Genomic DNA, 27,842 nt, shown 5'->3' on the forward strand with positions numbered 1-27,842 from the left:
AGCTGGCATGGCCATTCAAGGCGCGCATTATCTGCCAGAGAGGACATACCAGGCGCACGAGGTCTGGGGCGCTTTGCATCAGTCCCAGGGGCGAGAAGACCGGACGCGCAGACGAGAGCGGGTTGCTAGGAAGTGCAAAGCAGGCGTGGGAGAAGATTGGGGCGGAGCATCTCACGCATGGTATACACTATGGGATGGACATAAATTGTACGTGAGTATTATGAGGAGAGGATCGTAGTATATCACAACGTCTGGATATTCACTGATCCCCCTCCGCATCGTCCAAAACCCCGGGGCCCCTTACGCTATCTTATCGGGCAATGAACATCACACCAGCGTCTCCAGGCCGGCTCATCTTTGGAGTAATAATATTGAACGAGTCGTTGACGACCTCCAGCAAGGCATCTCGCGCCTGCTTTTCCGTCTGCATTTTGCCCTCGATGATCATCGGCTTGACTCGGTACGACTTCAACACCGTCGCAATCACCGCCACGAACTCGACCTGGCTGAACTTCTTGCCGGGGCAGATTCTCGGTCCGACACTCCAGGCGAGGAACGGAACGCCCGTTGGAGGTTGGGCAATTGTCTCCTGGCCGGTCTTCGGATCGATGGTGACCCATCGTTTGGGATTCCACTCGAGAGAATCGGACCCCCACCATCTCGGGTCGCTGTGAATGCCGTACATGTTAGTCGATACGTACGTCTCAGGTGGGATGACGAGGTCTTTGTCTCCAACCCGGAGGACTTGGGATTCGTCGCCAGGCCAGCGCGTGGCATCTGGGGTTGGTCCCCAGAGTCGGAGAGTCTCATACTATATCAACCGTTATCAGATTTGACGACGATCTCTTTGGGTAAATTCATTTTGACCTACCATGACGGCCAGACATCTGACCAAAGCAGGGAATGCGGATTCGTAATTCCAGTCTTGCTCAAGACCGGTCTTGGTCACCGCATCGATCTCTTCTGCAACCCACTCCTGGATCTCAGGCTGTCGTGCGAGGAATGGCATGGTGTATGTCAGGGCATTCGCAGTCGTTTCGAAACCGGCAAGATTAAAGACATAAAGATTTCCAAACAGCTCGTCATCGGTAAGGTGCATGGGTTTCCCTCCAAAACCGGAATTTGGAGCAATTTTCTCTTCGCGCTTTGCTGCCTCGTCAGCGTCGACGAGTGCACCAACGATGTCGTTTGCTAGACCACCGCCACCGCCTTGTGTTGTCGCCCGGCTGTAGGCCACTGTCTCTTTCATGTACTCCCGGAATTCAGCGACGGTTGCCTTAATCTCTTGATTTTTCAGCGGTCGCACCCAGCCTAGTGGCTTGAGTGCCGTGAACATGTACACATTCAGGATGTTTTGCAGGAGGTACATTAGTGCTTCCGAAAAAGACTTCGAATGGCCCTCAGGCACCTGCCGGAGGCCGCCCGAGAAATCGTGGGTGTGCCCAAACCCGGCCGATGATAGCACATGTAAGGCAATAAGGACGCTGTCCTTGCGGACCTCGTCCAGCGTTCCCCTGCTGGCGTGCTGGTTCATGCGGACTTCAAGCATTTGTCTCGCCTGCTTGAGTGACTCGTCCCACACAAGTTTGTGCACCGACTCGCGGAATGCCGGGTTGATGATTCTTCGCTGGCGCTGCCAGTCATCGCCATTGACGGAGATGACGCCGTGTCCGAAAGTGTTGAAGATCTCATACAGAGGTTCAGGCTTCAGCCACTGTTTGTAGCGCGCTTGCACTTCGTAGCCGGCCTGCGGGTCGTTCACTATTATTTCGTTGCCTCGTGGCGCGACGATGATGAATACATCGCCATATTTCTCATGGGGGAGGTACCGCAACTGCTGCTCCCAGGAGAGGCGGCTGTAGTCAAACCACCAGCTTAAAAAGCTGGGCAGATACGCGATCCATTTGAAGCAATCCCAGGTCAGAACCCACAAGTCATCTTGCCAACCAAGGGGAATCACGATTATCGGGATGCCTAACTTCCGAGCTGTGAGGTAATTCCGGTACAGACTGTAAGCTCGATGGAGATTCCATCCAATAAATGGAATGGCAATCAACACAATGAGAGAGACCATGACGAAGAAACTGTCCAAGAAACGGTGGAACTGGAGAGGGTGGAGACCCAGAGAAAGTAGCTGGACACGCCCTGGGAGATATATGTATGTATGCTTCTCGTTCCTGGGAATCAGCTCTCTCCTAGTGGTTAGTAGTTACAAAGACCTGACGGAAGCGCGAACACGTGTTACCTCGCAGCAATCTTCAGGCTCCCAGGGAGGGGAGGACAGGGCTCGTATCTCTCTTACTGTAAGGTGGGGCCTCCACAAGGCTCACACTATGACCTAGGCACCCAGCAAGCCCTTGCGGACAGCCAATTATGCGTGCTGCATGGCGTTTCATTCATCGCGATCCGGTATTCGTACTCCATTCTCATACCGAGTACAAAATGTGCAGCAGGCAGGGTTGGGCGGCCTTACATGGTAGGAATTGGCCGAATTTTGATTGCAATTACTAGTTGTGGACTAATTAGGGATTGCGTTGGATTATTCGTCGTACTACGGCTGAATCCCTTCAGCTTTCTGATACGAGTACGGGATTGAGACACCCGTGCCACATTCGCACTTTAGGCCCCTTTGCTCCGGCCGTGCTCATGATCCTGTTCCACAAGACACAAAAGGAGGACCGATGGTTTAGGTTTTGAGTTGATGGGTAAACCCCAACGGCTCTCCTGGATGACGATTTTTGATATTTGAGCCGAAATCTTGGGTAACCTAAGCACGGAACCTAGTTGTTGGCGCCCATTGGTAGAGCCGCTTTCCAGGCGGGAACTCAGCACCCTTTAATTCTCTTACTACTCTATCCGACTCGTGAAAAGCTCCACCTCCACCAACCAGAGAACTATTTTGGCATCAACAGCCCCTTTGGCATAGAGCATTCTGTTACATTGCGAATGATAACTTCAACTTGTATCACTCCACCACCCAGGGCCAGGCAACGTATGATGACCACAGCCCTTTGATAGAACATGAGAAGCATAGCTTGCTTCACCCGCCCCCAATTGCAGCAAACAACAGTTGCTGTGTTTCAGTGCACCCAGATTCGCCTACTGAATTCCTTTAGCATATCTTGCTGGGAGTTCGGGTCATACAAAAATGTCGAGAGCAAATCCTCCAGCTCGTGGAAGTTGGTGACTCCAGCCTCAACAGCTGCATTTCGGGCCAGATCCACATAAAATTCTAGTTCATCGCCGTCATGGATAGCACACATGCCGCCGAACACCGCAACCCATAATAAGCAATCTGGATGAGAATGCCAAAGACTGTGCAGACTTGACTCCTCCAAGCGCTCTTTGAGAACGTGTGTTGACAATGACGCACATACCCGGCCCCTTGCTGGATAGGAGCTGATTGCTAACCAGTAGATGGTAGCTATTCTCAAGCTGTCCTGTATAGGGTCAATTTCGTGATTGGAACGAATGGAAAGAAAATGGTGTAGAAGGGCGTAACGTCGTCGTGTCAGCCACTTGTGGTAATCGGGAAGGTATTGTGGCAGAGCGATTAGATGGTTTGACATTTTGAGGACCTCGACTAAGTCTGGCAAGGCCTTGGAGATACTGCTTCCGTTCGTACTCGCCAAGGCTTTGTGAAAGCGAGATGCGGGATGTTCATGGAGTCGGACATGCTGATCGATGGCAAGTAGTTGCTCCTCGCTCAGCGGTCCTGGGTCCCAAGTCGCTAGTAGTCTCGGTGGTTCCAGGGTTTCCAATGCGGTATAACACACAGTGTGGGCTATACTTTCAAGCTGATAGTCATTGAAGGTATCGAGGCCACCCAATGTTTCAACCATTGAGAGCAAGGCCTGAAAATGAGGCTCGGCGGTCTCATAGGCCTCGGAGTAGAGTGTAGTCATATAAAGCCTGTGAACATCGACAGCAATAGAGTGGTCTAAACTGCTGCTTCCAAGCTTCACTCGAAGCGCCCGAATGGCCTTGGTCTTGAAGTATGAGGGTACCCGCTGAACATCTTCCCCAGTTGCATCTCGTACAAGAATTTCCCCTTCTCGTTCAATCATTTGCGTGGCAGCAGACGCCAGAAATGCGTACATATGAGATGGCTCCGACATACATGATTGCATATCTGTATGGATCGACGGCGCGTGTCTGATATGACTCAAGGGTACCTTGCGGAGCTCCATCCAGAATTGCTCGGGAAGAATCACAGTGTTGTAATACCGAATCAGCGCAGGGGCCCATTCGTCTAAGGGCTGCCGGGTATTCCTTATTGTTGGAGTAGGTGACCCAGTCGCAAACATTGCAGATTCTATTACAGGAATGGTAGCGTTTCGTGGCGAAGAAGTCACCTTTTGGCTTTGTGCCGGTGCCTCGAAGAAGTGACCGGGTCGATAAACTCGAGGAGACCCTTGCACATCTTCTTTCGATAACGAAACTCTGGATGGTGATTGCGACGGGTTGAAAGGATCTACAAAGAGCCGCGGATCTAGCAGACCTATTTGAGGAGGACTAGGTGATATTGAAGGCGCTCCACCAAGATCGAGATTGTGCAACACATCAAAATACTCAGGCTCATAAGAGGTGATTCTCTCAGACGAAGAGGACACTCCAGCGGGTGGGCCTGTCAAAGCCGGAGCGGGCGAGGCTGAAATCTGGCTCCTGTTTTGCAGTGTGTCAACGCTTGACCCTCCCTGCATTCGCCGTTTCCGAGCAAAATTCTGTCGTTGAACGTGGCTCTGCTTGGTCCTGTCTAATGCAACGTCCTTTGTTTTCTGGCTGACAGTGGAGGCGTCTTCGTTGACGAACATAAAACGAGAATCTGGCGATTTCGAGCGCTTCGGCTTAGGTGGCATAACAATGGTCTGCAACCTGGGTAGATATGCTCTAGTAGTGCTCTCCAAGGGTATGTAAAGCGACCACAGCTCCGGCAAAAGTATTCCAATGGTACAAGCCCTGGCGAGTTTTGGCTGACACGAAGAAAGCGTGGATCACTTTGAGTTCTTGGCGGTTAGCCCACGATTCCGATTCACCGCTCCAGGTGTCAAATGGTGGTTCTGAGATGGGAAACTGTGAACTTGATTCTGAAGATAAGGTAGCTTTCTCCTGAATAAGACTAAGTCGCTGCTGATACATTCGAGAACGATATTATTGGTAGGTCGGCCCAGATTGATGGATATCAAGGGCATGCATGCGGAAAGGAAAAGGAAGGCATCGACAAGGAGTGTTGGGGCGGTTTCGTTGCTCTTATTACAAGAACACCCAGCAAGAACAGTCAACATTTCTCAGCATGCAGGCGTTGCTGCAGGTTGTGGCCTTGCCACTATTAATGGAAGGCGATGGAGTCGGATGTCGCACGGAAGTTTATCAATGTCCAAAACTTCGAACATTAATACTGCACCATATGAACAAAGTACGGTTTGCCCCCTCCCCGAGATCACGAATTCTTTTGTATGTCATGGTTGTTCCGGACGGGGAGTCTCAAGTCCCAAGATCAAGGAAGGCTAGAGGCATTTGAAATGATGAGCGCCACAAACGGTGGGCCCTCGACCGAGTTACCACGTGGTGAGGCAACATGTCGCTCAGCGCAATTGTCCTTGCATAGCCAGCCATGGGGAACGCCGGCTACCATTTCACTGGATGGACCTACCTTAGCAGGTAAAGAAACCTGGCTGATTGTAGATCAATGTCACGTCGTATGAGATGATTGTAGGATCCCGGGAATATGGCGCATGCCGTGTCTAGACGGCGGAGTAACGCATCATGTAGCTGTTTAGACCGTGGATGAGTTTTCAGGCGGGAAATGTTAGAGAAGCAGAAAGAAAAGAGTACAAGGAGTTTAGTCACGACTCACGACTCACGACACTTCATCACCGACTAGCGCGCTGGGTAAAGCTAAGCAGCCGAGCGCTTGGCGGCAGTTTCGGGTCAGCAAGGCATGGCAGGAGCAAACACTGTTCAAAGAAGCTTTGCTCCTGCCAGTCAGTAACCTCCCCGGGTAGTTAGGCAGGGGTGGATGGACGCGTTATGATGCATGTCAATAGCAAATCCACAGCCTCGGAGCAATCGAGGAGATCGAAGATCCCCGAATGCCACGCTAACAGCTTCAACTTGCCAGGGGACAACCAGGCCTCTCGTTTAACGGCCTTAACTTGGACATTACAGCCCTTGTAGCCGGGTCGAAATTCGGAGGGAATCGCCCACACGTGCAATTGCAGCCTGCGAATGCCGTAGTTCCCGGACCCGATATACGTAGGCAGACTTCCTGATCATCATCATGGCCGTGAAGTTTGAGTTGATTACGTCGATCAACATCTCCAGGTGTTGGTGTTTTGACGTTTTGATATCGGAAGTGCGATTACAAGAACCTTTTGCGCGACTTTACAGACCGTCAACAATGCCGAATGCGCTGCAAGGTTACCTCGTATTGACCCGAAAGTTTGAGTGATGAGTAAACCACATTGACGATCACCCGGGTTTGCCAGGCTAGCCTGCCATGCCTGTACACTACGAGGACCATTCCTCACTGGCTAAGGAGTCTCTGGTATGTAGTCTGAGTGGCGACAAGCGAATGGCTACGCTGATTTTCTCCAAGTCCGAACATTCTTCTCCACTGAACACGGGTGGCCTTACTAGCAGATCCAGACCAGTCCGAATCCGATGATGCTGAAGCCCGAGTACGACTTTCCATATCATCTATGCATTGCGATGAGACCGAGGCGATGCAGTTGCGCAAGCGAAGATCAAAGGTGAGATTCGTGCTGGTTGGAACTGACTAACGGTGGGGCCTCCGGACTGAATTTCCGCTAGCCGGCTATACCCATTACTTTGCGCAAAAAGTACGAGGGGAGTGTGTATGATATAACCAGCCGGGAGTTGACTCGGTAGGATTTGTCTCGATCGCGATGCTGTCCGGGCCGCTAAGGCACCGAAGTGTCCGTAGTTTGCCGGCCTGCTCGTACGCTTCGTACGCGGGCCTGTCCGATATACAGAGCGTCCCGCTGCTGTTCGACAACTCGCATCCTTATAATTGAGATCTTGGCTGGCTTTATTACATAATACTCAGCATCAGTCTTCCTCGCATCTCTCGGCATACAAGCCAGGGGGAAAGTGTCATGCGCTGGTCGACAATAACTATGGTCGACGAAACAATGGCTAGATAAGATACGAGCGCATAAGGTTGGTTTCTGCCCGCAAGGGATTTGGAATCCGACCCAAGGCGTGGCAGCTTAGATTTGTTGGGATGGCCAGCGAAAGCTAAAAGCTTGTTGCTTAACAGCAAATGCGGTAAGAGTAGCTTCTGCAGGTTATTGCTCTCAACCCAGTCTCTCATGGAAGTTGATCGTTTGACTATCTCGCCTTGCGCATTGTATTCTCGAGAAGCGATTCACGATTGGGATTGAGGTATGACGTAATAGTATTAGTCAACACACCTGGCCAGGAGTTTGCTGCGACCGAAGGGGAGTCCTACAGCACTGCGAAAGTGCTGCTAAATGGTGTTTTTTTCAAAGGACATTGGTAATGTGGTCACTGTAATAGCACTCTGTGATAGTACTCCATTGTGATTAACGCGATTGACTTCGTCGATGCGCTGTATGAATTGCCGATCGCTGATTCGGCAAACATGCCTTGTTGGACCAGGCTAGGCGCAAGGCTACAAGGCTGTACCAAAGATTTGATGTGGGACTGAGCCCAGTGGCTGAGGAGTAAGACTAAAGACACAATCAACTCTTGAATTCTTCATCAAGCACTCTCCCGTCTGCGCTACACTTGCCCTCGGTCTGAACAGGGACCTTCTATCCACTAGCTTGGTTCCTACCCCAAAGACCTGTACATGAGGACTGCAGCTTCGACGGTCATGCCTCCGAATCTCTACATCACTTGAACATCCAAGTCTCGGCCAACCTCCTCCACAACAAGCGTCAAGATGCCAGCACTTCGCGATCCCCCTCGCCACGACACATCTCCTCCATTCCTAAACAATCCCGTCCTTGAGAGGGTCCAGTCGCAGTGGCTATTCACCCCTGAAGAACTGTTGCGAAGCCCAAGTCTTCTGGAGGGCATGCCCCTCGAACAAGAGCTGGCAAACCGGCAAAAGGGCGTCAACTTCATAACTCAAGTGGGAATCATGTTGAAGTTGCCACAACTCACTCTCGCAACGGCGTCGGTATACCTCCATCGGTTTTTCATGCGCCATGCAATGGTCCAGAATAACAAACCTGGGTATCACCATTATTCAATTGCCGCCACTGCCATATTCCTCGCCACCAAAGTTGAGGAAAATTATAGAAAGATGAGAGAGCTGGTCGTTGCATGCTGCAGAGTGGCCCAGAAGCAGCCTAATCTTGTTGTGGACGAACAAAGCAAAGAATACTGGAAATGGAGGGACACTATATTGCACAACGAGGATCTATTGCTAGAGGCACTTTGCTTCGACTTGCAACTTGAGCAGCCTCATCGTATCCTCCTCGATCTCATGCGGTTCTACGACATCCAGGAAAACAAACAGCTTCGCAACGCTTCCTGGGCCTTCGTGAACGATTCACTCATCACCACGCTCTGCCTTCAACTGAGTCCACGCGTCATCGCCGGCAGTGGCTTATATATGGGTGTTAAGGTGGCCGGTGTGGCCCTTCCAGACGACGAAAGAGGAAGGGCTTGGTGGGAACAGCTGGGTATTGATCTTCGGGATATTCAGAAAGGATGCAATTTACTGGCCGAGGTCTACGAAAACCCTGCACTACCGAGACAAGGCCAAAAGGATACCTATGTTCGAGATGACGATCTCGCAATATTTGAAAAAACAAGGTTGGCTGTCACTCCACAACCTGGTCGGTCGCCCACGACCAGTGCAGGAAGTGGCAGTCAGGGGACAAAACGCGAACGAGAGATGGGGGAGGATGCAAACTCCGGAGAATGGGGATCGACGGCGCTGCCAAGGCCAGACTCACAGCGGCCACCGTCACCCAAGAGGCCGCGCCATGACTCGCGGGATCAGAGCGAGGACGTGCCAGACCGACATTCGGGACAAAGGCCAGCGATGGAGAATGGTAGGGCATATGGGGAGCCGCGAGCAGGTGTTGATGATTTGCAGAAGCGTATTGATGATATCGTCAACGCTGCCGCCCCATCATCGAGACGACCACATGCAAACCTATCAAGACGACCATCGAACCAGCCAACACATCAAGGAGATCCATCGAGACGACCATCGTCTTCCAGCTCGACTTGGCACGGACCTCCATCGACTCACAGTAGCGGACAAGACCGCAATATACCTACCAATCGACCTGAAAGTCGGGACGATGGCAACTATGAACACGGCGCACCAGCAGATTATTCAAGCATGTCATCACGAGTCCCACCGGGTCACGTGCCCGGGAGTATTGGAGCTCTCGAACAGCGAGAGGATGGCCCTCCAAACGGCGTTGACGACTTCGATGATGCTGAAAAGGTTGATTATGGCAGCGAAGAGGGTGAATTATGAAGTGGAGTACGGAGTACCACGTGAGACAAGAGGAGATAGTGCTTTGAGGGAGCCTTCGATTGCGCCATATCTTGTACTCTCTTGTACGACAGATTACAAGACTTACCCGAAATTTCAGGCAGGGGTGGCAGTCACCGCGTTGTAGTGATTACCAAATGCCAAACGACTAATCCAAAACGCGTGGCGCCTCTTGAGGCACAGTGGCTGTCAGCAATGCGGGGAAAATAAGCGGCTCCCAGCAAAAGAGCGGGATTTTTTACGCCCTTTGAGAATCAGATTTTTGGGGAAGCCACGCCAGCCAACCACCGCCGACGAACCGGCGAACGTTCGGCTGATGCCATGACGTTGATTCGATTGGATTTCTAATATGCCCCAAATTGCGTGCTCGGAGGGCTGCATATATAACCGTCCGCGGTGCCGTCTCGACCGCCTGACACCCCATTCACACTGTACTGGTAAACATCAACCCAATTATACCTTGACGTTTGTGAACACCAATTACCTGACGACCGGGCAGCCATTGTCTTCATCATGTCCAGCACAACAACCCAGACGATCACCTCCACGACCCTGTCCGGTGAGCGGGACTCATCATACATTCCCCGAGGTCCCGTTACCACGACATTAAACTTCTTCCAAGATCCGTCCGATGGCGCAAAGCCGTGGAACTATGTTGAGCCGCAGCCAGAGGGCCAACTCCAGCGTAACTTTGGTGTCAATGAGGTGGAGCTGCAAGTGAATGACATTCGGGGTCACGAGAAGGATTATTACTTGGATAAGGACGCCTTCGAGGTTATCCAGGGTGTCTCTTCCGAAGAAAAAGACTTTCTCGATGATGAACACATCAAAAAAGTCTACTATCCTGAGGTTGAAAAACTCTTGCTTGACAACGTCCCCGGTGCGCACAAGGTCACCCTGTTTGACCACACTATCCGACGTTCGAATCCAGATGCCCCCCGAGCTCCTGTAACAAGAGTGCACGTGGATCAGACCGCTAGATCGACTGAATGGCGAGTTAGGCTACACAATCCCGAAGACGCGGACGCTCTTCTGCAAGGCCGGTTTAGGATTATTAATGTTTGGCGACCTATCAATGGACCCGTGCAGGCACATCCACTTGGGTTTGCATCGGCTGACACAGTCGAAGATAATGACCTCGTTGCAGTTGAGCATAGATACCCGCAACGTACCGGTGAAACTGCGGGTGTCAGACACAACAAGAATCAGAAGTTCTTTTATCTTTCGGGCATGCAGAACGACGAGAGTCTGCTCTTAAAGTGTTTTGATAGCAAGGATGGGGTCGGACAAAGAGTACCGCACACTGCATTTGTTGACCCCAGGACCCCTGAGGGTGCCCGGGGAAGAGAGAGCATCGAGGTGAGAGCTCTTGTTTATGGTTAAGCTGGGCGAATGACATCCTTTTTCAAGGGGAGGCTCACTACTTGCCGCGACGTGTTCTCACTTCTCCCTATGGCTATATCATTTATTAGCGAATTTGTACATTACACGCCTTTTGCTCTTCTTTTAAGGCATTTGATAATGAATGAATGAAATATTCCAAACATACACCAAGTCCAATGGTTATTTAAGCATCGCAGATCAACTAATTTCACAAATGATATGGATGAGTCGGTGCGATTGTAAGGAAGACATGAGTGTGGTCAGATACCACAACTCTTTCCACAGCACTATTGTGTCAGACAACAATTGCGCTGAAATGACACCCGCCTTTTCCCCGCCAAAGACCAATCAAATGGTGAAAGTCAGTTCAAATGACCGTCTCTGAGGGTGTCACAAAATATTCTCAGCCTGGAAGTTGGAATTCTCAACCCAAGTTCACCACCTCTTTCACTCATTGCCAGAATGCGACAAATCCTTGGGTATTGGCTCGTTGTCGAAGCCCAATTATGACATAGTCCAAAGTCATTGGAGCTTTCCCGGCTACTAGCCTAGGGCTTACTTAGCATGCTGGAACCGCAGTATCCGACGCTCTTTAAGGCCCAAAGCTTAGTCCCTGCTTACTTGTAAGCTGGCAATGGTAGCAATCTCGCAAATCGCAATTGCGTCGGCTTGTCTATTCAAAGCGACTGTTGGCCATCTATCAATGTGCTCCTTGTATGGGAATCCGTGCTCCTAGCCACTGATATCGCCTGGCTAATATGTAGGACTTGTCGGTGGGGCAACGGGCAGGCTGGTAGTCAGGGGTCTTCCGCTTGTTGGTAAGGTGGGTTTTGGAAGGATTCTGATGATGAGGTTGCATTGGGCATCATACAAGTGATGTCCTGTTACCTCAACTAGTTGACATAGGATGTGTCGTGCGAGAAACATTTTCCTCCGCAGATATCAACTTCGACCAGGCCAGCTTTTCTTTCGCATCCCTGGAGCCTTTTATATGCAACCGTGCCGCCGAATCCATACCAAGCCCCAGCAAAATGACCAGTATAGATGGACGGTTCCCGCCCATCTACACCGACCGGTTGATGATAAGGCTATTCGACCCTTCACGTGCAGCAGACTACGAAGCCGTTCTTTATCTCTACAACTGCGAATACACCAGAAGTTCCGTCGGAGACATCGGCCTCCACACCAAAGAACAAATCGACTCAAGATGTCATCGAGAGGCACCACGGCCAGCTGATCAGTCGCGTCCGTCACCTGACTACCCGTGGCACCTCGTATACCTTCGATCCGACCTATCCAGTGATCCCATCGGCATCATCTCTCTGTTTACGCATATTGCATTCAAACTTCCGGCAATGGGATGGGCGGTCCGCGAGGAGCTAACGGGCCATGGGTACGCCAGCGAGGCAGGCACGGCAGTGTTGAAATGGTGGGTTGAGGACATCGGCGTCGAGAATATTTATGCAGGCACGTTCCCTCACCACAGAGCCAGTCAAAGGGTCGCAGAGAAAATCGGCTTCGTCAATGGTGGGAAGCTTTTGGTCAAGTTTCTGAATAGTGAGGTCAAGGAAGGGATCTACTTTGTTCTTCCAGGCGCGGACACAAGGATGGAGGGTTTGACTCTGGATTTCACGAAAATCCCTTCGGTCGACAATGACCAAACTCCATGATCAATATGGATTGCCGAAAGAGCTCAAAGAGCCTAGACATGTATGTCATCGCAAGGTCGCAAAGGGAAGTCAGAGGATTGTTGTCTTCATGCTGCGTTTGGATCCCATAACAAGTCTTGGCACAGAGCACCATCCGAGGCACAACGGTCTCACTTAATAATGGAAATGAAACAGCTTTCAGCTTGATGTTGCAAAGGGAAGCATCAATGGTCCCCGATTGACCTTGATTGGATGAAGGAAAACATATTCTATGACTAGTCTTTTCAATTCTCAGAACAGAGTTCGATGGCTGGCTTACATATCCTATTCCCTCGAAGCGGTCTGGTCTGGGTCGCGGTCCCATTGAGCGCGGACTTTCGCGCTTTTGGGGAGGTCGAGGGGACCACAAGCCGAGACGCAGAATTGAGCATTAGAATACACATGGCTTTTGACTGCTACATGACCCTTGACCATTGATTGCCGTGCCCTTGTAAAGCGAGCTTATGTGCACCCTTGCTGGTCATGAACGCATGCTCGCTTCACGCCGATTACTACCTTGTCCACGAATGTTTCTAAGACCTCCGGCTGGGACTGGATCACAACGTTAGATGGCGGTATTGTGTCCAAAGAGGTGGCCAAGGTGCTCTATCATGATCTGATATCGGACTCAGGTCAATGGCAACCACGGCTCTCTCCAATCAAGCCTGCAAGCGATGCTACAATCGCAAGAAAAAGTGCTCGCGCACACTTCCCAGGTGCCAGGCGTGTGAACAATCGAGTGTTGAATGCAGCTTCGAGGAAAAACTGGATGAAACGGGTGTATTCTATATCTCGTGTGTATCCCCACCCGTCTCTCGTTCGCGTTAACATCGATGGCCGCCTACAGATACGTCCGTAACCTTGAGGAGCGGGTTGTTCGACTCGAGGAGCAGCTCAGCAAATTCTCATCCTCTAGAGGCTATCAAGACTCGGGCGCGTTAGACTCAAATGTGCATCATTCAATGAAGAGCGGTGACTCGACAAACACGTCAGCACCAGAGCACCGGGAAGTCAACGAAGACTGCCAAGAAAGAGTGCTAGAAGCGGAAGTAAGGAAGTTGTCCTTGGACGCGACTGCTGATAGATATCTTGGGTCCTCATCCGGAGTCTCCTTTGCGCGGTTGACTCAGGCAGTTCTTCGTCGTTTGAAGCCCGACCAACATCCGTTCACTTTTGAGAACAACCTTTTGGACAAGTTGAGCGGCCGAAACAGTTTGGACGGCTCAGAATCGGTCAAATCAAGAACCGAACTGTCGCCCCCTCAATATCCATCATGCCTTCCCTCCAAAGGCCGAGCTTACCAATTAGCCGACTATTACTGGGCTCATAACCACACACTCTACCCCTTTCTCAGAAAGACTTGGTTCATGGATCTCCTTGAGACCACGTATTCTGAACAAGGCGATGGACTTTTTAATTCGCCATCTTGGCTTTACACGATGTGGATGGTATTCGCTATCGGTTCAACGTGCTGGTCTTCCATTGTCGCAGATGCATGTGAGTCCGAGTCCACTCATTGTTACAACCAAGCTATGACATACTTCTTTGACGCCCTGTCCGTCGAAGGTATATCAGCATTGGACTCTATGTTGTTGCAGATAAACTATTCTTTCTTCAACCGTGTGGGCGCAAATACGTGGTACCTTGTGGGTTCAGCTATCCGACTTGCGGTTGGTATGGGATTGCACGCCCCGAACGCATCCGCGAAGCAGTTGCCGATGGACGTACAGGAACACCGGAAACGGATATTCTGGAGCCTTTACATGGCCGACAGGGTTGTGTCGATTTCACTGGGCCGGCCTTTAGGGATCAGAGATGATGACATTGAGGTTGGCCTCTTCTCGGCTGTCGATGATGAATGCATCTTCCTAGATAAGATATTGCCACAGCCACAGCTCAGGAGGTCGGATTTGGCCGTACCACTACACGTCTTAGCATTACGCAGAATTGCAAGTCAAATATTCGATCAAGTCTACTCCAACAGGAATAGACAGTTGGCTACCAACGCCCAGGACGAGGTATTCTCCGGGCTGCACACCCAACTCCTTGATTGGCGACGCACCATACCTTTTCCACTTCCTCAATGCCAAAGCCTGAGGATTCCCCATACAAGCACATCATGGTATGACTACAACTACTACCTCCACTTGATTATGCTGTACAGGCCATCTCCACTTTGTCCAGTTCTGACCCTAGAGAAAGTCAAATTGATTGCAGACGCCGCTGCAATGGCGATTCGTCATATCGAGGTCATGCACAATGAGCAAAGATATTCGTACAACTGGATTACTCTATTCAATGTCTTTTCTGTGGCATTGACTCTGATCTATTCTATCACAGCACAGCCTGACCCTTTAACAATCTACCTTGGACGCTCCGATGCCCTTTCCGATCTACAACGAGCCAGTCGAGTTCTCGGGAATTTTGCTCAGAAGTTTCCCACGGTGGTGAGGTGTCTCAGCATTGTCCAGGGCGTGTCTCAGCGACTGAGAGCCCTCATGAACTCCGCCCACGTATCAGATGCCAAGGGTGAGTCTCCAGATGATGCTTACCCTCGATATGCAATTGGACCAGAATTGGTATCTGGTATGCACTCGGCAACTCCTGAATCTGTTCAGACAGGCGCAACCTCATTTCCATCATTCGTCACTGGCAATCGCCTCTTCGACGAGCTTCAGAATCGCGTGTCCAGCACTACCTATGTGGAACGGCCAGCGGTAATCTCTGAGTACGAAAAACAATTGCCCACCATCTCGGAAAGTGGCTTACCACCAAACTTTCGTCTGGCAGCCACAATGGCTCCTTATGGGGACGCTACAGCACAATTCATGGCCATTGGCATCGGCTCCAATGAAGCCACTGCTATGGACCTAGAACAGGTCTTCATGAATTTCCTCGATGGAACCTTATCCTGATTGGAGAAGTACCATCTCACGGTCTCTTGCAGCAACATTTTGGCGTATATCCCCCAAGATGAGATAAGTTCTACCTGTGTTATCGACGCCAATGCAGGCACGAAACCCTCGCGCGGATGGCACAATTTCCAGCGGTATTGAAGTAGCACATACTTCCAAGGTGGCGAGCGCGCCGAATACCTCCATCTTTACCATTTACCAAAACTGACTCACCATTGATTTGCTGGCTTGCGCACTTAGCTGAGCGAGCTTTCCGAATGCTTCTATATTGGGAGGCAATACCTTCGAAGAAGGATTGTTCGCAAGAGACTTTTACCATCATCTCTAACCTTGGCTGTGGTACCCGCAAGCTTATTGAAACTTTTCGACTGTTGATTCATTCAAATGACTTCTAGGCTTGGAGTCTATCTAAATGGCTTCTGCTTCAAGGATATTCCGCCAGATATATGCACAGAACCTCACGTTCTGGGCAATGACCTTGTGATATTGGCTAAGTCGGAGTGTGGTACCTGATGGTGGGGCATGGAGGTTGAAGAATTGGTGAGTCTACGGGGAGAGAGACTGGAGTCAGATATCTAAGTCAGGGACGGCTCATCAGTAATTATCTCGTTCATGCGTTCGTAAGGGAATGAGTGAGGGAGACATCGAGCCAAGTCAAAGATCTGGGCGGTGTCTCGATCGTCGGCCTAGCGTCCGACAAAACCACCCCTATCAAGCCCGAATGTCTACTAATTAATGTCTACTTGTACGGAGATGAACGCTAGCTCGCATGGGGTATTCCCCTATCGCCCTACTAAATACTATACTAAGCAGATATCATCGCATCCACCTCTCGCAGCGGCGTGATACGATTGGCACTAATCAGCAATGTCGATTCTGGCTTTTAAGGAGACAGCCTGCACTCCCTCAAAGCACGCACTCTCCCATCTCCACGCTGTTGTTCTCACGAATGAAACTGCTGCATCCGACACTTAACATGGATGCTGGCAATGAAAAGACCGCTTACGATGCCAAAGTCGACCCTGCGACATTCACAGACACTAGTGATCCTGAGGTTGGAAGTGCACGCGATGTTGGCTCTCGCCAGCATGAGTTACATCGGAAGCTCAACTCCAAGCAGGTACAACTGTTTGCAATCGGTGGCGCTATCGGGACTAGTCTGTACGTGCAAATGGGCTCTGCCCTGCCAAAGGGAGGTCCAGCGGGACTATTCCTTGGATTCTTCGTTTGGGGTTGTGTCATGCTATGTGTCAACGAATGCTTTGGTAAGTGCTCTAGGTAATGGGTGGTTGAGGATGTTGTCTTCTTGCTCACTCCCTCCGATAGCCGAGATGGTCTGCTATGCACCGATCGCCTCACCCTTTATTCGACTTGGCGGCTTTTGGGTGGATGAAGCCCTCAATTTCGCCATGTCCTGGAACTTCTTCCTGAACATGGCCCTGCTAGTCCCCTTCGAGATCGTTGCCTTCAATATCCTTCTGACCTATTGGACGGATAAGGTTCCCGTTGAAGCCGTGATTGTGATTGTTCTTGTCATTTACGGGTACGTAGTTTCCTGATACGACTGTGAGCATACACTAACGTATCTTGCTCTAGGTGCTTGAATATGGTGTCTGTCAAATACTTTGGTATTGCCGAGTTTTATCTCTCCATTTTCAAGGTGCTTCTGATTGTTGGGCTTCTGTGCTTCACTTTTATCACGATGCTGGGTGCAAACCCGATTCACGACCGCTACGGATTCAGATATTGGAACGACCCGGGTCCCTTCGTCGAGCATCTGGTCCCTGGCTCGACCGGCCGGTTCCTTGGCTTTTTGTCATGCATTGTCCAGGCGACCTTTTCCATCTGCGGGCCGGAATACATATCTATGGTCGCAGGCGAAACTAAAGCCCCGCGCAAAGTGCTTCCGAAGGCCTTTCGCTCATTCGTGTGGCGAATCCTTGTTTTCTTTTGTGCGTCGGCCCTGGCTATGGGTATCGTCATTCCGTCTAATGATGAAACTTTGCTGGCCGTGCTCGTCGGGGATATTGAGGGCAGTGGCACTGGTGCGGCATCGCCGTATGTGATTGCGATGCAGCGGCTTCGAATCTCTGGACTTCCCGACGTGGTTAATGTCGGTATCATGACCTCGGTCCTCAGTGCTGGCAATGGAATTCTCTTTTCGGCGACTCGGACGCTCTACGGCATGTCATTGGAAGGTACAGCACCGAAGTTCTTCTCCAAGACCCTCAAGTCGGGGGTCCCCATTTACAGTGTTCTTGCAGGTCTTTCGGTGGGATTACTGGCCTTCCTGCAGTCCAGCAACTCAAGTGCGAAAGTTCTGACTTGGTTGGTGTACCTGATCACTGCATGTCAGCTTCTCAATTACTTCTCCACCGCTCTTACCTACAGACATTTTTATGAAGCGTTGAAGCAACAAGGTGTCGACCGTAATAGCCTTCCATACAAAGGAAAATTCCAGCCATATACATCATACCTCGCCATGTTCGCCACTGCCTTAATGCTATTCCTGCTAGGCTATGACCTGTTCATTACGGGTGGATGGGACATCCTCTACTTCTTCCTCGACTACACGTTTCTCGGGGTCTTCCCACTAGCAATAATCTTCTGGAAGGTGGTGAAGAAGACGAAATACGTCAAGCCCGGGACGGCAGATCTCACGGCTAGAGGGTTAGTCCCTGCAATTGACGAGTATGAGCGATGTTTTGAGGAGGACGAAAAGCCCAGTAAAGGAGTGGAGAGCCTTCTAGATCGGGTTTTCAATGGCAAAGCGGTGAAAAAGGGCTGAAATGTAGACCCTAGTGCCAGGGGAGGTAGGCCTCGCTGTTGAGAGATATCTAGGTAGACGGCGATTCTATCTAGCAGCCTGACCTGGTCCTTTCTTGGGTAAAATTCCTTGAACGAGGTTTTCCTGGAATCTTCATGGGAGAACGAGCACTGTGCTTTAAAGGGTCCAGCAAGCCTTAAAGATGTACGGCCAGCGAATGGAATATCCGCCATCCCTCCCTGAAATCATAGAGACCTAGATACTCCCCAACTAGATATCATGTGTGAGGATGTTAATGATCAGGCGGCGTCATATTTGCACCGATAGAGCGGTCATCGGCCTGACCTAGATTACCTAAGCTTTTCTTGGCGCTGCTGTCACCCGTTGACGTTATTGTACGTGCCAGAGCCTGCGCCTTCGCAAGGAAAGGTCCCCCACTTGCCTCCTGGTCACCTTCCAGATACTTTCCCGTCCATTATTCGGAATTCGTTGCCATCAACAAGCACGCGAAAAACCTCATTAGATAGATCCGTTTGGGTCACTGTATTGATGTCCTTATCCGCAAGCTGAGGCGGATACGGCGGGACGACACCGGTCGGGCTCTACATTTGCATACTTTCTTTGTTTAAAGAACCTGTGGCTAACACTCTTGATTCAACAAAGGCTAGGTTGAAGTCCCGGCCTTGAAGAGTTTTCTATCGTTACTATGGCATCACGATCCACCAGCCAATCTGAAGGCGAAGTCCTCAGCTCAGATCCAGAATCGAAGGCAAAGAGCATACCTTCTTCTCGCAATTACAGCCAAGTTGACCGTCATACCAGACCATATCAAGCCTCACGGGACGCTGCTACTAGATCAAATCGATCGCGATCAAGATCCCCATACCGTGCTCCAAGAGGCGAGAAGCGACCACGAGATTCCGATCATGTTAGAGGCAGATCCTTCAACGATTCGCGCAATCTCTTGCTGAGGTACGAAGACAATGCACATCGCCACCGACCTCGCAGCTCCTACGACGAACGGAGTACAAAACGCTCTCGTACTTACTCCCGAAGCCGTTCTCGAAGCCGATCTCCCTATCGACACACGAGCAAACCAGAAAACCGTGGTGAGCGGTCACGAGAGACCCCTGGAGATCGACATCTCCACCCGTCAGGACGTCGGATAGATCGACCTTCCATGTCACCAAAGCCACTGGGAAGCCCACTGCGAGATGCAAGAACCGCGCGCATGGAATCTGACCCCGCTTCTAGTACTTTGCAGAAAGAGAAAGCTTCCCAATCTGACTTCAGTAAGGATTTCCCCAGTTCATCCAGCTCTGATGTGGCTGCCGAGAGTGTGGTGATCGACAGCAAACCCATGGATGAGGCAGCTTTGATTGAGGAGCGCCGCAGACGGCGTGAAGCTATTAAGAACAAATACCGCGGTCAAGCCCCCTCCTTGCTCGTGCAGGCACTCCACGTCGGAGCGGATTCCACACCTGGTACTCCAGCCTCCGACAGCCTTGCAACTACTCCACGTAGATCCGGTGAGTTTATCAGTCAAGTGATCCAGGTGAGAGGACTAATTTGTGTAGAATCACCAACCCTTTCATCGCCTCGTACACCTAAAGACATCTCTGGACCGCAATCTCCCGCCGATGTTCACTTTGAAAATGATGCAGAACTTACTAATGCAGATAGAACATCGCCTAGTGAGGATGGTCCATCAGCCGCCGACTATGATCCCACTATAGACATGGAAGATGAGCGTGCTCGGCACGATAAAAGCTTTTTCAAAGAAGACGACCAATCATTACAGCAGGCTGACGCTCAAATCGACAAGAGAGGGATTGATCCAGACGAGCAACCAGCCAAAGCTAATGCAGATTTTGACATGTTCGCTGATGTCGATGACGAAGATGATATGTTTGCTCAAGGCCCAATGCAGCCCAAACTAGAAGTCAAAGCCGCTCAAGCTCTTGACGTGAACTTAATGGATAACTGGGATGATCCTGAAGGTTACTATATCACCATACTCGGTGAGCTTATTCAAGATCGGTATCATGTTACTCAAAATCTGGGTCGAGGCATGTTCTCTTCCGTCGTTCGCGCCACGGACTCACAGACCAACATACCGGTAGCTATCAAGATTGTGCGCAACAACGAGAGTATGCGAAAGGCAGGCATCAAGGAAATTGATATTCTCAAGGACATTGCGAGCAATGATCCTGAGGACAAGAAACACCTGATCCGACTTCATCGATCTTTTGATCATAAGGGTCACCTTTGCATGGTGTTCGAGAATCTCTCAATGAATCTTCGAGAAGTGCTGAAAAAGTTTGGCCGAGATGTAGGGCTCAATATCAAGGCAATTCGTGCTTATGCACAGCAGCTTTTCCTTGGGCTTGGCCTGTTGAGAAAGTGCCAATATATCCACGCGGACCTCAAGCCAGACAACATTCTTGTCAACGAAGCTAGAAGCGCCTTGAAGATCTGCGATCTTGGTTCCGCTTCACCGATCACAGAAAATGCTACGGCGCCTTATCTAGTTTCTCGGTTTTATCGAGCTCCTGAAGTGATTCTCGGCATTCCTTACGACTATGGTATTGATATGTGGTCAATTGGCTGCACTCTCTTTGAGCTCTACACAGGCAAGATTCTATTTACTGGACGAAACAACAACGGTATGCTGCGAGCGATCATGGAATGTCGAGGCAAGTTTCCTCACAAACTATTACGACGTGGTGCCCTGAGCTATAACTATTTCGACGACCTGCTCAATTTCCAGTCTCAAGAAATTGACAAGCTCACAGGAAGGACGGTCACCAAGATGATCGACATCAAAGCGAAGCCAGTACGTGACTTGCGATCAAGATTAATACCCAAGGATAGACGGATGAATGAGCAAGAGAGGAAAGAGTTAGAGTTGTTTGTCGATCTTCTTGACAAATGCTTAGATTTGCGGCCTGAGAAGCGCATTACACCGACTGATGCGTTGAAGCATCCATTCATCTTGAAGATGAAAACATAGTGATGGGCATACCGGGACCCAGCGTGGTTTGTTGCAGTAATCTTTTTATTGGTCTGGATACCCTTGGGGAAGCATAGAAACAATAAGACTGTGTATAGCTGTCAGAGCGGATGCCATAGCCCCTAGCGATTAAGCTAAAAAGACGTGGAGTATCGACACTTCGTGTCGATATCTCTGGCAATCCACTATATATACGTACTCCTTGGCATCCCGTGACAGAGGTATTCTCGGACCTATTAGTTATATACTTACTAGGAAGCCTCTTAGGGTATTCCTAATATAAAGAGTATTTTTTTAGTCGTAGCTACTATAGTATTCGCTTTAGTATCGGTTAGTTCTTATCCTACGGTCCTAGAAGAGAGAGAACTCCTAGTAACGTAGCTCTACCCCTTTATCTAACCTATAGGATAGGCGAGAATATATAAACTCTAGGAGACTACACGACGGGAATAGCTAGGCCTTACGGATTAGTCTATTTCTATTCGGTAAGTCGCTACACTAAAGTAGAGCCCGTATCGCGCTTAATGATGGAATTAGGGTTATATTAATCACTATAGTAAGTCGATGCTCTTATAACTCTTTCGACCTTTAGTTACGCGAAAGGCTTATTGTAAACCCGCAAGCTAAAGGACCAAATGCCCAACAATACTCCTCCCTTTCGCCGTCTTCGTATCATCCTATTCTCATTAGCCTCTGTTTGTCTGTTCTAAAACATTTATAGCTCACTGATTGTCGCTTGGTCCTCATCGAGCTTATGAAAATTACCACCGTTGCGAAATTTGTCCACCCATCCCAACGCTGGGAAATACTGCAGATGCCGGAAGGCCAGTTCGTCGCAAGGAAGCTATTGTATTGCTACTTGTCAACACAGTTCCTGTCAGGTTAATGCGATCAATCTTGATGTGCACGGCAGGAGCATCTGTCGATGCGGCATATGGCTTGACCGCGGCATATATATATTCTGAACAGCAAAATTCGGTATCGGAGAAGGCACTGGGGGTGAATTTTCTATCATTGAATAGTCCACGATCTCACCTTTCGTTACCCCAGCTACAAATATAGACCCCCTGCGCCACAGATCGAGCATCTCCGAGCGAGCACTCAATAGAACCTGCTGATTTAGGTCATTCTTTGCCGCGGCACTCCATGTACTCCCAAGAACATAGGGAGTTGAATCGAGACCATTGATATAGCTTTACTATATAGTTAACTCAGTTCACGATTAAACTTATACGTATTATAGGGCTGATCACTTCGGTCTAGTACATCCACTCGCTCTATACAGTGCTCTTATTGACATCGCCTCTTCTACTTCACACTCGTTAGGAAACCTATATGCACAGTGACCCCTCTAACCTTTACTCTAATGTCTCTGGTAGAATATATTTTCGGAAGTATATTCTACCGAGCTCCGTAAATAAACTAAACTCATCGGTTTCGGGGCATAACGAATAGAGAAGACATTCCTTTGTCGGGATACCCGAAGTCCGAAGGCTAAAACTAAATCTAGAGATGGTACGAGATTTTATACCTAGATACTGTTGACGCGAACACCTCAAGTAGAAATGCAATGGGCTTTACAAATAAATGTCTCGGACCTATAGCACCTGTGGGCGACAGTTTCCGCTCGGCTCTGAGGCGTATCTCCGTACTGGGCGGAGACTTCGGCGACTAAGGCGCCGTTATGGCCCAGGGCCATGTATGTCATCACCAGGCGGCGTCGTCTACGAGATGCGACCCGATACTTCCATTGCTAATTTTTGACGAAAGAAAGCAGATTGAGTTTGAATCTCTATCCAACTCCTAATACGACAACGATAGCATGCCCCTCTTATTACAAGACGATGGTTCATCAGTCGTCCCTATCCTCATCGACGGCCAAGCCACAGCCATTGATACATCACGAATTTTCAAAGTTCACAACGCAGCGACTGGGAAGGAACTTGAATATAGGGTCCAGGGAGCCGATACAATCATCGCCGTACAAGCATGCAACTCGGCATACAAGGCTTTTCTACATTGGAAGCAGACGTCTTTCGTGCGACGTCGAGACCTTCTCCTACGCGTAGCCGACAATCTGGAACGCTCCGCCGATGAAATTACGCGGTATCAAGTCGCAGAGACATCGTGCCAGGAGACTTGGGCACGATTCAATATCCGCCTCGGATGTGATGCGATACGGGAGATTGCGGCCAATATCTCTGGGGCATGTACTGGTGAGCTACCTCCTACAGCCTCGGATGTGATCGCTATGGTATACAAGGAGCCCATCGGCCCTGTATTAGCCATTTGTCCATGGAATGCCTGCGTCGTCCTGTCCTCGCGCGCTCTCGCAGCTCCACTTGGGGCAGGTTGTACCGTTGTCTTCAAGGCGTCAGAGCTAGCCCCACGCACGCATCAGGCTGTTGTCGAGGCCTTCATGAAAGCTGGCCTACCTGCCGGCTGTCTGAACCAGATCCAAGCTCGACAGGAAGACGCGCCATCTGTCACCGAGGCCCTCATCTCCCACAAGGCCATTCGTAAGGTGGAATTCATTGGTAGTGCGAGAGTAGGCAAGGTCATCGGCCAACTTTCCTCGAAACATCTCAAACCAGTCCTGATGGAACTGGGCGGCAAAGCACCCTCCATCATTCTCAAAGATGCCGATCTGCAACGGGCAGCAAAGCTTTGCGCCCTGGGAGCTTTTCTACACCACGGCCAGATTTGCATGTCCACCGAACGTATAATTGTTGTGCGCGATGTGGCCAACGAATTCTGCACGTATCTGATCGAGGAGGTCAGCACTAACTACACGGACAGCGTAGGCTCTGCAGTAAGCACTGCCTTTGCGGATCATGCACATCTTTTGCTGGAAGAAGCGATGCATGGTGGCGCATCATGTCTCGCGGGGTCCGTCGGCTATATGAATGGCACAAAGGCCTCACTGAAGCCGGTTATTCTCCAAGGCGTTTCGCCTCAAGACCGAATTTTCGACGAAGAGACCTTTGGCCCTTCGGCCAGTTTGTATGTGGTGGAAAACGAAGACGAAGCCATTCGTCTTGCCAACCAGACAGAGTACGGCCTGAACGCCGCCGTTCATAGCCAAGACATGTTTACAGCGGTGAGAGTCGCAAGGCAACTAGACTTTGGACAAGTACACGTCGGTACCATAACGGAATACGATGAAGCACACATGCCTATTGGGGGTGTCAAAGGCAGCGGGTGGGGAAGGAATAACGGCAAGTATGGTTTGAGGGAGTTCCTGGTGGAGAAAACGTTGACATTGCACGATCCGACCTCCAAGCTGAAATTTGGATGACGGGTTGCCGTTAGCCGAATGACCCTTAAACCTGTCGACGGTTCCAACGTGTTTGTCCAGATAGACACGATATACAAACTAGAATGCTTGACAGCGCGCTTGTGTACAGGATTTTAGGCGATAGGGTGGAAGGCTCGTCATAGCCAATTAAAAGTTGAATAGATCAGCTCAAAAGAATCTCACACGGTCTGCTCGACTAAAGAAACACTGTGTAACAAATTCATTCTTGACTTTAGATTCCTATGAGCTCTATCTATTCTATTAAGCAGATCCCAACCCAAAATTCTTCGCGTGGACCAAGGACCATATGCGCCTTGTAATCTCTCCTAGCAGTCCTGCTCCAGCATGGCGAGTCTAGCCGCATCCCTAGGCTTCACTTCAAATGTGAATGGCTTTGGAAAACTTTGGGCCCCATCCGTATAGTCACAGTACGGCACAGGAACCTCCTTCCCGTCCACAACCTTCTTCGAGATCTTACATGCCCATGCAAGACTGGCGATCTGCATGAACAAGGACCTCTCAGCTATCTCGAAGCCAGGGCATATTCGGCGCCCGAAGCCGAATGAGGAATAGCGCTTGATGTTGGGAAACTGTTCCAGTGGTTCTTTGAATGTCGGATATGAATTGCTCAGCCATCTCGCTGGATTGAATGTCTCGCCTTCCGGATACAAAACAGGGTCTCTGTGGATAGCCCACTGGTTTGCGTGGATTAGGGCTCCTTTTGGAATCTTGTATCCCTCAAAAATGTCACACTTGATGGCTCGATGTGGGACATCTAGGAAGTAAAGTTAGTAGATGTCAAGTTCTCGGAACTTCTACGATCAGCATGTTTCACTTACTTGTCGGCACTATAGGCCTCCAACGCAAAGTTTCCTTGACGACGGCACGAACCACCTGCAGATTAGGATAGTCTGAGAAAGTCGGCGGTCGATCTGGCCCGACGACTTTGTCCAGTTCTTGGTTCAACTTCTCCATCCACTCGGGGTGGTGACACATGGCCAAACAGAAAGATCGCATGGTCCCCGACGTGGTACCAGTGGCGCCGCCAAATAACGTACCCAAAACATAAGCTGCCTCCGTAAAAGACATGCCCCATCTATCGTCTTTGTCGAGCCACGATCGGGCAAACGACTTTGGATCCTCTGGTATTTTGTCTTCATACCTCTGGATGGCTTGCTGGAGCAAGCTGAAGAAGTAGGCTGAGTCTCTGGCGTAAACCTGCTTTGCTTCTCGCTTGAAAGGCGCCAGTGCCTCAGGGAGGTAGTTCAGTGGTGGAAACAGGTTGACGAGGTACGCTCCGGAGCTCCCAGTTCGCTCGATATGGCGGTTGTGTATCACGATCTGTTTGGTGTGATACTCGACATCGCCGTTTTTGGCACACTTTTCTCCAAACAGTTGGCGAGTCGACACGGCGGTTGAAACTCTTTCAAACCAAAATTCATACTTGGAGGAGTCTCTGACCATATCGATAACCATCCGCTTTACCTCTCGCTCCAGGAAAGGTTCATACTGAGTGGAAATTGAGGGCCCTGTCATTGCTGCGGCGAATTTCCTACCCTTGCGCCAGTAGTCGTTCATCGGACTGCCCACCAAGTCTCCTCCCTTGGTAATGAGCGCGAGCATTTGTAAGCTGCCACGGTCCGAGTAGGTGGCTCCCCTTGTGGTGAGCAGCTCATCGGCAATGCGTTGCTCCGAGACAACGACATGTGTAGTCCCCAGGACGTCAAGCTTGTAAACTGGACCGTATATCTCACTCCAGTCCTTGAACTTGAGCCAAGCGAACGAGCGCGGAAATTCGAGCAGATTGCCAATAATGGGGTAACCTAACCAATTGGACGTATCAGTCTCTGGGGCAGCATTCCATCAATTTAAAGCGTATCAGCCCTACCTTTCGGGCCGGGAAGTGACCGTGCTCCATTACTCTTCTTCGTCAACGCCAGCTGTCGATAGACGATGATTGCAAGGCACAACAAGAGTATGAGACCAAGGACGACTCTCGTCATCGCCAAAGAGTTCCAGGTCTTTCTGGTAGGTAGCTTGGATGAGTCCGTGTTGTCACACTCACAAATCAAAATGTCCAGCTTTGTAGGACAAAGACCTGGTAGACTGGTGATTGTGATGGGTTGACGGTTCCGGTTTTCGTTGGACCTTAAGTATCGCGTCCAGAGCGGTTGCTGTACTGATTGATCACAGCGTTTACGGTTGACTATCCACTACTTAGCTGCTCCTAAGGCGAAGCGCACCGGGGTTGGAGGCAAAGCGGCCCGAGAGGACTATGCAAGGAGTCATGCAACTCGGCGTCTACGCAGTCTATGACACCGAGGTGCCGCCCCCTAGCGTGACTAAGGCGAAAACGGATATATTCAATGGCTTGTTTCCGCAAGCTTCTCAAGTGTATCGGCGGAAATAATACAATGACACATTGATAAAGGGACACTTGTAGCGTTTGACATCACAACAATAGGTACTATTGTAGGTACGGTTCAGCGTAGATCAAAGACTACCCGGCCTTGGACTTTCTGGTCCATCTGTTCGTAGTCATGAGCACCTCCCAACGCAGTCTCTGATGGGGTGGACTTACCAGGTCTTTAAAGACATCCTCAGCTTGCTCCATCGACCTGATGTGCACGACAGGGTGGATCTTCTTCTCAGCGGCAAAGTCGACAGCCTCCTGAACGTCTCTGAGAGAACTGGCAGCTACTCCGGTGATGGAACAGCCTTTGTCCATAAAGGTTTTGACGCTTATCGGCATATGGAATGACTCGAATGCTGGGATGTAAGGTTAGCCAGGTTGCCTTGCGACTCTCAGCCGTGTACACACGTAAGCCAACGCACACCAAGACAGAGCCAAAACCAAGCATTTCCGCGGCCTGTTCCAATGTCAGCGTATACAGTTCCATGTAGCTCGCGGACGCACCTGCTCATATGATCTCCGACTTGTCGTCGTGACAATAACGCCGGCAACTCCCTCGACTGCAACGTTCTTCACGACCTCAACCACGTCCTGTGCGGTGTAATCAACGACAACATCCGCGCCCAGGGATTTACAAAAACTTTCTTTGTCGCCAGAGTCGACCGCGATTACCTTGAAGTCCATAACCTTGGCAAATTGCACCCCCCTGACCTGTCAGTAAGTCGGAGGTGTGTTTACGGCGTACTCACAAATGACCAAGACCACCTCCAGCGCCCAGGATCACGATCCAGCTGCCCTGTCGTGATTTTGAGGCCTTCCAAAGCATTAGAGGAGTCTCTCACAATAGGTGCTTCTTA

At 50.2% G+C, this 27,842-nt stretch overlaps 10 protein-coding genes across 10 annotated transcripts; 7 read left to right on the forward strand and 3 right to left on the reverse strand.

Annotated features, from left to right (window-relative positions):
* Nucleotides 1–310: 310 nt before the first annotated feature.
* Nucleotides 311–2,074, reverse strand: A1O9_02898 (uncharacterized protein; the record flags this gene model as incomplete). Its single annotated transcript, XM_013408468.1, has 2 exons — nt 311–811; nt 872–2,074. 2 exons carry the CDS (start codon nt 2,072–2,074, stop codon nt 311–313), a joined length of 1,704 nt encoding a protein of 567 aa, XP_013263922.1.
* Nucleotides 2,075–3,080: 1,006 nt separating this feature from the next.
* Nucleotides 3,081–4,859, reverse strand: A1O9_02899 (uncharacterized protein; the record flags this gene model as incomplete). The annotated part of the gene is made up of 1 exon (XM_013408469.1): nt 3,081–4,859. One exon carries the CDS (start codon nt 4,857–4,859, stop codon nt 3,081–3,083), a length of 1,779 nt encoding a protein of 592 aa, XP_013263923.1.
* Nucleotides 4,860–7,930: 3,071 nt separating this feature from the next.
* Nucleotides 7,931–9,490, forward strand: A1O9_02900 (uncharacterized protein; the record flags this gene model as incomplete). The annotated part of the gene is made up of 2 exons (XM_013408470.1): nt 7,931–9,257; nt 9,411–9,490. 2 exons carry the CDS (start codon nt 7,931–7,933, stop codon nt 9,488–9,490), a joined length of 1,407 nt encoding a protein of 468 aa, XP_013263924.1.
* Nucleotides 9,491–10,021: 531 nt separating this feature from the next.
* Nucleotides 10,022–10,891, forward strand: A1O9_02901 (uncharacterized protein; the record flags this gene model as incomplete). Its single annotated transcript, XM_013408471.1, has 1 exon — nt 10,022–10,891. One exon carries the CDS (start codon nt 10,022–10,024, stop codon nt 10,889–10,891), a length of 870 nt encoding a protein of 289 aa, XP_013263925.1.
* A 1,031-nt stretch (nt 10,892–11,922) lies between these two features.
* Nucleotides 11,923–12,561, forward strand: A1O9_02902 (uncharacterized protein; the record flags this gene model as incomplete). The annotated part of the gene is made up of 1 exon (XM_013408472.1): nt 11,923–12,561. The coding sequence occupies one exon, from the start codon at nt 11,923–11,925 to the stop codon at nt 12,559–12,561; it is 639 nt and encodes a 212-aa protein (XP_013263926.1).
* An 851-nt stretch (nt 12,562–13,412) lies between these two features.
* Nucleotides 13,413–15,494, forward strand: A1O9_02903 (uncharacterized protein; the record flags this gene model as incomplete). Its single annotated transcript, XM_013408473.1, has 1 exon — nt 13,413–15,494. The coding sequence occupies one exon, from the start codon at nt 13,413–13,415 to the stop codon at nt 15,492–15,494; it is 2,082 nt and encodes a 693-aa protein (XP_013263927.1).
* A 976-nt stretch (nt 15,495–16,470) lies between these two features.
* A1O9_02904 (uncharacterized protein) lies at nt 16,471–18,282 on the forward strand (the record flags this gene model as incomplete). The annotated part of the gene is made up of 3 exons (XM_013408474.1): nt 16,471–16,759; nt 16,821–17,037; nt 17,091–18,282. The coding sequence occupies 3 exons, from the start codon at nt 16,471–16,473 to the stop codon at nt 18,280–18,282; spliced, it is 1,698 nt and encodes a 565-aa protein (XP_013263928.1).
* Nucleotides 18,283–18,967: 685 nt separating this feature from the next.
* Nucleotides 18,968–21,274, forward strand: A1O9_02905 (CMGC/DYRK/PRP4 protein kinase; the record flags this gene model as incomplete). Its single annotated transcript, XM_013408475.1, has 1 exon — nt 18,968–21,274. The coding sequence occupies one exon, from the start codon at nt 18,968–18,970 to the stop codon at nt 21,272–21,274; it is 2,307 nt and encodes a 768-aa protein (XP_013263929.1).
* A 1,822-nt stretch (nt 21,275–23,096) lies between these two features.
* Nucleotides 23,097–24,572, forward strand: A1O9_02906 (uncharacterized protein; the record flags this gene model as incomplete). Its single annotated transcript, XM_013408476.1, has 1 exon — nt 23,097–24,572. One exon carries the CDS (start codon nt 23,097–23,099, stop codon nt 24,570–24,572), a length of 1,476 nt encoding a protein of 491 aa, XP_013263930.1.
* Nucleotides 24,573–24,898: 326 nt separating this feature from the next.
* On the reverse strand, nt 24,899–27,811 carry A1O9_02907 (uncharacterized protein; the record flags this gene model as incomplete). Its single annotated transcript, XM_013408477.1, has 7 exons — nt 24,899–25,347; nt 25,412–26,395; nt 26,461–26,593; nt 27,154–27,341; nt 27,394–27,442; nt 27,490–27,691; nt 27,735–27,811. The coding sequence occupies 7 exons, from the start codon at nt 27,809–27,811 to the stop codon at nt 24,899–24,901; spliced, it is 2,082 nt and encodes a 693-aa protein (XP_013263931.1).
* Between the last annotated feature and the right edge of the window lie 31 nt (nt 27,812–27,842).

The sequence above is a fragment of the Exophiala aquamarina genome, assembly GCF_000709125.1.
Source record: "Exophiala aquamarina CBS 119918 chromosome Unknown aczIA-supercont1.2, whole genome shotgun sequence".
NCBI lineage: Eukaryota > Fungi > Ascomycota > Eurotiomycetes > Chaetothyriales > Herpotrichiellaceae > Exophiala > Exophiala aquamarina.